General features: G+C 42.7%; 1 protein-coding gene across 2 annotated transcripts in view; it reads right to left on the bottom strand.

The window, feature by feature from the left end:
• LOC146288807 (uncharacterized) overlaps positions 1 to 11423 on the bottom strand; it is a 68203-nt gene that overhangs the window by 16393 nt on the left and 40387 nt on the right. For both annotated transcript variants that reach the window (XM_084698284.1, XM_084698285.1), the window contains exons 7-12: positions 5968 to 6115; positions 5025 to 5161; positions 4163 to 4289; positions 3857 to 3892; positions 3521 to 3642; positions 2704 to 2833 (exon numbers count right to left, since the gene is read on the bottom strand). In XM_084698284.1, coding sequence (XP_084554410.1) covers positions 2704 to 2833; positions 3521 to 3642; positions 3857 to 3892; positions 4163 to 4289; positions 5025 to 5161; positions 5968 to 6115 — 700 coding nt within the window. The remainder of the gene's footprint in view (positions 1 to 2703; positions 2834 to 3520; positions 3643 to 3856; positions 3893 to 4162; positions 4290 to 5024; positions 5162 to 5967; positions 6116 to 11423) is intronic.

Here is an 11423-nt window from a genome sequence, read left to right as displayed (position 1 = left end):
CGTTCGTTTGACACACAAGTTTAACAGAAGTTATTAGCCTAAGTGGTGGATAATTATAAGATTTGTTGGATCCGATGTTAGTTTATTTCCTCCAGGAACACAATGACACTTACTGAGGGACTTGTTGCACTTGTTGGTTAGTTGTAACTTGTTGGTTAGTTGTAACTTGTTGGTTAGTTGTAGCTGAGTTAACTACTTGTACTCGCTGTAAATTATATTATTGTTGCTTGCTTTCCTACAGGTACACTCTTGCCCTTTTGAGGTTCATGTTGTTTAATTTGTAACTTGTTTAACTACTTGCTCTTATGTTTCTTCCCACTAGCACTTGGTTGCTTATCACAATGTATGCTCCCTTTTTGTGAGCATACAAACAGCAAGCTTTTTGTGCGCATGCAACGTTTATACATGAGGCCCCAGGTCACAGTTTACGATAGGTCACGGATTTCTGTGCAACACTGGTAAGAGACTGAGATCTGGGTGGGTTAAGCAGGACGCATGTGCACCCACACCCACACACATACACACTAGCGAGTCCAGTCATACAGTCAGTTTTACACAGACAACCAAGCTCCATTGTATTTCACAGTGACCAACTCTGCCCCAAACATTTTGTATCAAACAATGACATCAATATTTGTGACACGCTGTGGTTTAAAGGGGCCATTGTCAGACAGGATTGTTTCGCAGTTTTTTACTGATTGTGAAAGGGCAGATTATAAGATTTCGAATGATGTGTCATACATTGAAATCTGAAAATAGTTGAAAAAGATATACGTATCTATGTTGGTAAACCTGGAATGCTCTAGCAGAGAAATCCCCCTTGAAAGACTCTAGACCTTTTCACGCCTTCAGACAGGGTGTGATTGTTTTTGTGTTAATCATTCGAAGCGCCGAGCGCCGGTCATTTCACCGCAGTGATAAGAAAAAAAGATACCACACGGGGAAAAGCTATTTTCCTCCAGTTTCTGTCATTTTTTTCTCTACCTTTCAAGGCTGAGATTTGCTTTTCTATCAGCAGAGGTCACAAAGGCTCCCTTGCACAAGTATGTAATTCAGACGGTTTTAAACTAAATAAAATGTTATGTATAGGAAAATAAAAATTCTATGAAGTGCATTTTTTTTCACTACATAAACATTTGTGTGTCGACAGGTAAGCGCAATTCTTATGTTATAACATTAGCGGTAACAATAATTGTGATTGATAATTGTGTAAAATGAAGTAGCTTATGTTTTGTAAACCAGATACACATAACAAATAAATGCATTTCTGAAATATCAAGAGTTACACATAAGTCAAGTGAGTTACAATAAATGAGTAAATGAGTATATTAAATTACTGTAAATTAATCCTGTGCACAATGCCATGCCCGAGATAAGCCTATTCATTCAAATTAGTCTGTGGATGTAGGCTAAAACTAACGTATGACAAAAATGTATGCCGAACACACAGAAGGCATGCTTGAAAGTGTTTTTGACATAGCTACGCTATCTAGCTGGCGAGCGCCTGGTGGCCGGGCCTTTTCCCATGGGGCCCGGCCGGGCACAGCCCAAAGAGACAACGTGGGACCCCCTTCCAGTGGGCTCACCATCCGCAGGAGGGGTCATGGGGGTCGGGTGCATTGTGAGACGGGCGGCGGCCAAAGGCGGGGGCCTTGGCGGTCCGATCCTCAGCTGCAGAAGCTAGCTTTAGGGACGTGGAATGTCACCTCGCTGGCGGGAAAGGAGCCTGAGCTGGTGCGCGAGGTAGAGAGATTCCGGCTAGATATAATCGGCCTCGCCTCGACGCACAGCATAGGCTCCGGAACCAGTCTCCTTGAGAGGGGCTGGACTCTCTTCCACTCTGGAGTTGCCCTCGGTGAGAGGCGTTGAGCTGGGGTGGGAATACTTGTTTCCCCTCGGTTCATCGCCTGTACGATGGGGTCCACCCCGGTAGCCTCCCTCCGCCTTCGGGTGGGGGGACGGGTCCTCACTATTGTTTGTGCTGACGCACCAAACGGCAGCGCAGAGTCTCTGGGGGGGTGCTGGAAAGTGTCCTGGGGGACTTCAATGCTCATGAAGGGGGGGGGGGGTAGGGGACATTGCGTGGGGACATACGCAACGCGTGGGGATGTCGTCAAGCTGAAGGAGGCCTATCGGACTTTATTGACTGGTAGGACTCCAGAGGCAGCTGATGACGACTTACTGCCGGCAATGCGGAGGGTGTCCGGGCTCTCCCTCAGAGATAGGGTGAGAATCTCGGTCATCCGGGAGGGGCTCAGAGTAGAACCGCTGCTCCTCCGCGTCGAGAGGGGCCAGCTGAGGTGGCTCGGGCATCTGATAAGGATGCCTCCTGGATGCCTCCCTGGTGAGGTGTTCTGGGCACGTCCCACTGGGAAGAGGCCCTGGGGAAGATCCAGGAAGTGCTGGAGGGACTATGTCTCTCGGCTGGCCTGGGAACGCCTCGGTGTCCCCCAGGAAGAGCTGGTGGAAGTGGTTAGTGCTTAGGTTGCTGCCCCCGCGACCCGATGCCCGGAAAAGTGGCAGATGATGGATGGATGGATAGTGATCATAAACATGCAGTTTATGATATTGAGTGACTTCTTCAACACTTTAACTTTTGTAGTATGCAAGAAAAATAAAACAAAAAACACCAGACACTCTTTTCACCAGAGCGTGTCACATTTGAGGTTGACACTTTGCAATGAAGAAAACAAGATGACTTACCGCTTGTAAGAAGCGGAAGGAGAACAGCAGAGGAGGATCGGTCCCACACAGCTCCTTACAGTCAGCATACTCCCCCTCCTCCAGTAAATACTGCCGCCCTGTGTATCCCTCTCCAGTGTAGCCCACCCATCTGTCAAACACCAAAGGTCAGGGGTCAAGTGAGGTGCAAATACTCCCACACACGCTTCTCCTAACAAAGCTTATATTGAAGTATGTGAGTCAGTGATACTGTGATGACCATATGGGTGTTTTCTGGTACAAATCGACATTTGAACTGCAGCCAAGGTAAGGCACAGACAAAAGCTTAATTCATTTTTATAGTTTGATTGATTATGATTGTGGAGGGTTTGTATCCATTTAAAGAATATTTTTGTTGTTGTTAAGTTTTTTTTTTACAATTGGGATGTTATCAAGAGGATTCATAATAAACCCTCCCTGTACCTTGAGCACACATGCATACTGTATACGCTAACACACACACAGACTTCACTCATGTTTGCAAAGGGAGGCGGGATGCTTTTGGATAAGTGTAGGAGAAGGATTCCTGATTAATGTCATCATCAAGGAATTGTGAAACTGTGCTGAAGACACACCTAAAGACCAAGTATGTAAACAGTTATACCCTGGTCCCTGAAGCACATCCAAAAATGTCCCGATCTCACGAATACACACACACACTCATTCCTCTCAACTAAAAGGAGGTCTGGTTCATATGTTCATTCATCCGAGTCCAGAAGTGAAAGCCCTCATCTATCTACAACAGCTGTGTGTAAGTAACCAGGCAGAGAGGAGAGAACGCAGTGACACAGACACTCACACTCCACCAATCACACGGAGTGACGCCACCCCATTCAGTCCAGTAGCAGTACCCAGGAGAGGGGTGTGGCCCAGCAGCTCTCTGCCCCGCCCCTGGAAGAGGGTCTGTTCAAACACCAGTATCTACAGTATGAAACAACAGTAACAGCAGTAAGTAACAGGTCACTTCTGACACTGCTGGATTTTGGTTAAGTGTGCTAGACGGATGTGCTGATTGATAATGGAGAGGGAATTTTATTATCAATAATGAACACTGTGATCTTTTTGGGATATCACTGTAGTCAAGTGTCAGATTGAGGGTTTCTTGTTGTAAAGTAATCCAGTCACATGCTCTTACCTTAGGATCGAAAGGTCTTCTCACTTTGAGTCCCCCCTATCAGGTAAACAAAAACAACAACAACAACCTTATATCATCTTTAAATCCACTGGTTTTCCTTTCCAAACTCTCCACTGGCATACCAAATTCTTCTATTCTGTTATTTTATAAAATGATCTAAGACCTTGGACATGTTTCTTTGTCATGTATGTTTCTGTGTCAGCTAATTCCATAAATCCAAAACAAAATGGAGTCTCCCAAATCTTGCTTAATGGAAACAAGGAACTGTCTACTCAGAATGATCTTTGACCCCTCTGTAACCCTTACCCTTCTCAAAGGTCGCAGTGACCTCACACTGGTGACCTTGGATTGACCCGGGCCAGGTGTCGATAGACCACCGGCCTCCATAACCACATAGTTCCCATGACAACCGGGACTGTCGTAGGCGAGCCAGCTAAGAGGGTAAACAAAATCAAGCAATAATCACTGGATTACAAAGGCAACACTACGCAGACATGGCTATTTTCAAAAGCGTCCAGTGCAGTAAACATTCTTAAATGTCACTGCATACATACAAGGCCATAGATTTGGATGATTCAACTGAGGACAACTCATACTGGAATTTTGTCAACTGATTTTTGCACTCATATTTTCTGTTAATGTCTGTACTTGGTGCTGACAAAGGTTTTAGTTTACATTGAACCATTGGGCATGAAGAAATACCTCAGAAGATATTTTCACTTGATTAAGTTAACTTGAAGACCAAGTTATTCCAACAACTCCAACTTGTGCCATTTAAAAATAAAAATGTTATTTTACATGTAGATAGAGTAGGAGTTCAGTACTTTTAGTTGAGATTTAAAGTCAGACAAAGTATGGAGTTTTTTAAGTTCACTACTTCCACCCAGAAGGATTTGTCCATTTGAGCAGGAAACAGCCTTTCCCTAGCAGGTGCCTGTGAGCCCGTTTGGAGCCCACTGACTCAGTGTTGAAACAATTCAACAGGTCGCTGAAACAATGTGGTACTTGGCAAGAATGCATCCACTCACTGAGTCACTCCCCTCAATTGTTTTTGCTCTGGACTTCCTATTTCAGTGTGTGTAACCAGTGGCTACCATATAACAGCTTCCCATGCACCATGGTATCAAGTTCCTCTGCCATTTAACAGGCTACGAAATGGTTGTTTTACCATCCAGACTGGACTCTCAGGTTTGACGGGTGGACAGGTATGTGTGTCACCAGGCTGTCAGTCTGAGAGCAGAGGCATTCAGTATCTTGTGCTGACATTCCGGGCCAAGAGAGATGTATTTCTGGGGTGTTGTCATCCTGAAGAGTTTGACATAGAGAAACAATGACATATGCAGACAGTTCACTGACTTGGTTTATCAGTTGTATTCTAATACAATGCCTAGCAGTGTTGGGTAACGTTACTTTTTTAAGTAACTAATTACAGTTAATAGCAAAATGGTGTTCACTAAATGGTGTTCACTCATGTACTGAACCAGACTATTTTACTTACTGTAATATAATCTTAAACCTAAACCACTGAACGATACAGCAACACATCACACAAGTTTGAGTTCAATACATTATTTAATGTGACATTACGTAGGCCTGTACATGCAAGTCTTAAAAAACTATTTAGCTGGTCGGCTCCATGACGCCAGGTAAATTGGGTTCGTGAGACTGCTCACCAAAAGAACGAATGGGAACCCACCTGTCTAGCAGATTAATACGATTTGTAGGTACCTAGCGATAAATATCCTCAACTTTCCTAAACTTTTAGCTACATGCTGAGGGCTCGCGACTAAAAGACTAAATTTAGTAACTTGTTACTTGTTTGAACAAGGAACTAGTAACGGATCAATTAAATAAGTAACGCGTTAAGTTACTCGTAACCTTACAAAAGTAGTCTGACTACTGTAACGCGTTACACCCAACACTGATGCCTCGTGTGTGAACGAGTGAGAAAACAGTCTGGACTCCTAAACCTTGTCTAGAGTTCAAACAGGTATCACAATTACTTTGGATATGAAACAACTGGCTACTATGTTTTTAAACAATCTCCAAAACAATGTGGGGGTGATTTTGACCAACAGTTCCAATGTCTGCTGGTGCTTAATGATCCTCACCTTGACAAGTCTTCTGATGGAGCCAATGGTGATGGCAGTGGGCTTGTCCTGGGTGGTTTGCTGTCCTGGCTGGTGGGTGAGCACAGTCTCACCCTCCTCCAGAACCACCCCAGGTCCCGTAAAGCCAGGCTCCAGGTACAGCAGCCAGCTACGGGACACACACACTGTCTCAGTCCCCATTTCCATCTCTCTCTCTCACTTATTCTTTGTCTGTCTCTCCCACACAGCGCAACATAGTTTGGGAATGCCAGCCACCAACTGCTGAAAGCATGCGCAAACAGTGCTGGGCCGCTGCCATGGAAACCTGGCCCCACCTTCCTCTCTTTGGTGATGAGGCTTGGGATTCAAAGACCCCTGTCTTTCTCTCTCTCACACGCACACACAACCCACACACTTCAAGTCTATTTTCCACACAAATAGGTACACGTACACACACCCACACACCAGTTGCAATGACGATTCATAAGTGTTCCAGGAGAAGACACTATGGGGCTGCACTGGCGCAAATGGAAATCAATCCTGCTCTCTCACTTTACATTTTCCTTTGGCTGAAATATTCAGAGAGGCTTAATAATCATGCCCCTAAACTAGATCGTCCGCAGATCACAACAGGAGGCGGGGTGAACATCAGCAGAAGCCTTCTGTCATGCCATGACGTGGTTACAGAGCTACCTTTTAACTTTCAGAGAGCTTGCATTGAGTAAACAAACACTGAGGGATTCTACAATTACACTGGGATAATGTGTGCACAGCACACATTTACATAAGCATCTGGTTTGTGCATACAAGCGTGCAAGTGGTACACAGAAATACAAATATTTTATCAATTATTTCTTTGTACTAATCAGGAGAAGTCCATCTAAATGTTTTGACTTGTTGCTCTTGTAGGTTAGTTATAACGAAGTTAACTCTTGAACACTTGTACTTGCTGTGAAATATTTTACAGTTGATTATTCTTCTACAGGTACAGTCTTGCACTTTTTGGGGTTCATGTTGTTTTAATTTGTAACTTGTATAACTGCATGCTCTTATGGGTCTTCCCTTTGGCACTTGTTTAGTTTTTCACAATGTATGCTTCATGTTTTGGCTGCTTGCAGTGTTTGGGACTACCTCGTTGTTATGATCAGTGACCTATGCTCTTTTGTAAAGCTCTCTCTTGGAAGTCACTTTGGATAAAAGCGTCGGCTAAATGTATAAATATAAATGTAATGTAAATGGACTCGGACAGACAGAATTATTGTAACAACATGAATGCCTCCTTTCCCCCCGGTTCTATTGTGCAATGACAGACAGAGATCAATACCTTCTAACGGGATAGGTCTGGAGATAAGTCTGGAGGCCTCACAGGAGGACACTCACAATAGGCATTCAAATAGATTTTTGGCTCCTGCACAAGCAGACTAAAATATAAGCAAGAGCTGTTTGACAGTTTAAGGAAAAACTTGAGAAACAACTGCATCCATGCAGCTTCCTCTTAGTTTAAGAAGTGAACAAAAGAGGGATGGTTTCAGTTGTTAGCATAAGAAGTTTATGGGCAAAGAGGAGACGATCACAATATTGTGGCAAATAGGTTAATTTCCTTTCTATGCTGGCTTCTGTGGACAGTGGAGAGATTTATAACCAATCACGTGGTCAGGGACGGTCTTGTTTTCCTTTCCTACTTTTGGGCTTGGGAATGTCACACTGCTGTAAATAATTCTGTTCTGCCGTGTTTCTTCATCTGTGTGTGTGTGTGTGTGCTCGTGTTTCAGTGATATCCGCCATTGTACAAAAAAGAGAGGCACATACATAAAGCATGAGATATTGCATAAGGCCTCTTTATAAACCTTAACTGCAGTGAGCCTGCAATGGAGTGAATCGTTCCACAGAAAAACATGCAGGGGTGAACAGGTTAGCAAAACCTGAGGGTATTTCTAGCATTTTCTGTAATAATGTTGGAGAAATATTTTCTCCTTGCTAGACGGATGGTTTTGTTATAGGTGGTTAATGTATCTTTGTAGATATTGTAGTGGATAGTGATCTTTGTTTTCCTCCATTTTCTCTCTGCTGCACAGCATTGTCTTTTCGTTTCACTAACATTTGTATTTCTCAGCCATGGGGAGGTTCTGCTTGTGGACTTCAGTGGTGCAATATAGTTTAACACAGATAATAGTGCATCATTGAGGTTCTCTACCATTTCATTCAAGAGCATTCACGATTGGTTGGCTCATATAGAGCAAATTTTTCAGAAAAATGTATCATAGCTCTATCTTCTAGATGTGATCTTTGGACTAACAATTATTTTTATTTTTTTTAGGATAATTTCCACATTAAAAAGCAGTTGGGTCTGCTTTTTAATTTACTTGGATATTTAAGTGTTCGTTTAAAACTACTTATCTAGTGACACATAGTGATAATAGTTCAGAGAATTCTTGTATGAATATTGTCGAGTGCTTGGGTGGCCAATATATAATAAAAGTATTGATTCAGTTTTGAGCTCTATATATATTCGGTAACACTTTAGATGAGCTCACCAAAATCATAATTTCTTAACCAATTTGTTACTTATTAGTTAACGGTTTGTTCACCATTTTTTATTTATTGTTTATACAAAATGTATCATTAGTAAAGCATTTGTTCACACAGTTAGGGTTAGGGTTCGTGTTTAGGGCTAGGGTTTAGGTTTAGGGTTTAAGTTTTAGTTAGGGTTTAGCTTTACTAATGCTTTACTAATGATACATTTTGTATGAACAACAAATAACTAATGGTGAACAAACCGTTTACTAATGAGTAACAAATTGGTGAATAAATTATGAATTTGGTGAGCTAATCTAAAGTGTTACCAGATATTCAATAGATGTAAATTCACCTAACTCTGTGATTTTGAACAAGAGTTTAGATGAGAAAATAGCTGCGATTCCTCCACCTTTTTTTTTACTTCCTAGAAACTTGGTGAAAGCTGTAATCGGGCGGACATGCTTCTATTAAAGTTGCTGTTGCTGTGTCATTGTTTAGCCAGGTTTCTGTTAGACAGATGCAGTCTAAGTTGTTGTCTTTGACCAGATCATTAACTAGAAATGTTTTGTTGTTTAGTGATCTAACATTTAGAAGGGCCAGTTCCATCTGTGGGGTATTAACAGATAAAACAGGGGTTGATCCATTTGTAGGTAGTGTCCTAGGTGGCTGTCCTAGCATAGCTTTTCTTTGGGAAAGTATATATCACTGAGCTGTTCCAGCACAAGGGAATTCATCCGGGGGGTGCAGATCTGTGCAGTGCTCATGTCCTTGCAGGAGGCTGTTTGAATGTTCTGTTCCATGGGAGGTTGTTTGGGATGCGTCAGTCAGCTTAGACACAACAAGGATAGGGAGAGAAACTTGATTTGTGGTCAGAAGCAGGTGACTGATGTTTGCTGTTAGTAGTCGAGACCCTCCTACGGTTTGGGTGGAGGCCGTCAGCTTGAAAACGGTCTGCACAGTTCCTGAACATATTGAAATTATCGATAAATCTCAGTTTGTGTGCCGAACAGACTGATGCCAACCATGTGTTGAAAGATAGGAGTTTACTGAAGGCTTCTTTTCCTCTGCGAAAACATGCAACTCATGCGTCTAAAGCAGGGGTCGGCAACCCAAAATGTTGAAAGAGCCATATTGGACCAAAAAACAAAAATCAAATCTGTCTGGAGCCGCAAAAAAATTAAAAGCCTTATATAAGCCTTATAATGAAGGCAACACATGCTGTAAGTGTCTATAGTAGCTATATTAGCCTACTATTTTCCATGCTTTATTCAGGGCCGCCAACTTTTGCAAAAACCTTGGAGCGAGATTTGGTATTTGGCCCCACTCGTTATGCAAGCGTGCATAGCGCGCGAGCAATTTTTTTTTGCCATTATTTGAGTGCAAAATAGTTTAATTGAGCCTTATGGAAAATAAACATAGACGTTTATCAAAAAAACTTGTCTAGTGATGCCATCACTCCGGCTCTTCTCCCATCCATCCTCGCTGACAAGTATCATTACGGTAGGGCGGCCCGGTCCAGCTATCAGTAGCCTATATGAGAAAACTTTTGGGAAAAGACGGGCTATGGACCCAACCAACTCTATTGGGAGAGGAGAACTCCCTCACATGGTACAACCCATGCAGAGGCTGAGGTGTCAGAATGCGAAAAGTGTGTAGCCTACTTTAAGAGAAGATAATACAAACGTGACAAATGTCAACAACAAAAAATCCTCGACTGGCCCAAAAGTGTAGCGGCCCAACGGGAACTCTCCCCCACCCCGGCCCTGTTTACAACGTTAACAGGGCTACTTGGTTGGCGTTGCCTTTTCAGCGTGAGATATGCAAGGTGTGGCGTGAGAGCGTGTGAAATGGTTGAAATGCGTGTGTCTCGCGGCCAATGCGTGAGAGTTGGCAGCCCTGTAGACTAATTTATTATCTCCCGGGTTGCAACAAAACTAGCAGCAGTAGTGGAGTTTGGAGATACACTCAAATTCTTTGAGCTCTATCTTTGCGCTCGTCTAATTTCTCCAAAAGTAATGCAATCGCACTTTTTCTCTCACTCCCAACTGGGTACTCGGCTGCAAATGTAGCATGCCTTCCCTGGAAATGTCTTTCCACGTTACTCTTTTTGTTATTTGACAGCTTCTCATTACAAAGCAAACATTCAGGCAATCCTTCCGCATTGGCAATGAAAGCAAATGATTCGGTCCAAGAACTGTTGAATCCTCTGTTCTCCTCAGCTATCTTTCTCTTTTTCCTTTTGGGATCCATGGCCCATGACACACCCGCCGGTTTGTTTGCAACAGCCACCTGTCTGGCACTACGCCGAACTGAAAGAAACGTGTGTCGCAGGCTATGACGTAAATCTTCGTTGACAAAACGAAGCAGAAGCAGACAGACGAAGCAGACAGAATAATATTAAAACATTTCTGTTTTAATAATTAAAACAAAAAATAAGTTCACAACATTTCTTCTTGACAACATGAACTTTTTTCATATTTTTGAAAAAGTTCCAGGGAGCCACTATGGCGGTACTCTGGAGCCGCGGATTGCCAACCCCTGGTCTAAAGGTAAATATTAGTTAATTCCCGAGCAATAGAAAACATACATTACACACTTAATTTCATTTTCAAAGTGTGTTGCAACGGCATGCTGTAAGATCGCCTGTACTCGTGCATTGCTTGGTATCATTGTTCCAGTATCAAGTGCGGCATATATTCCAGTGCGGTTTATACTCAGATTTACAAAAACAAACCTTCCATTCTGGTGGGATGCAATGTATAGAAAATACGGCTTACTTTCCGAAAAATACGGTATCATTTACCTAGTCTTAAATACCCACATGCAAACATGCATGTCTTAAATACCCACATGCAAATAGTATAACATATGACTTTATATCTTAAAATGACTAGAACCTTTGAATCTGTACTCATATGGGATCTTCACTAATCCAGAATTTAATAAGGTTGTCATCACCT

Source organism: Hypomesus nipponensis, chromosome 5 (assembly GCF_054491055.1).
Source record: "Hypomesus nipponensis isolate SF chromosome 5, ASM5449105v1, whole genome shotgun sequence".
Taxonomy (NCBI): domain Eukaryota; kingdom Metazoa; phylum Chordata; class Actinopteri; order Osmeriformes; family Osmeridae; genus Hypomesus; species Hypomesus nipponensis.
Note: the sequence above shows the minus strand (reverse complement) of the source record. Positions and strands in the feature narration are given on the sequence as shown.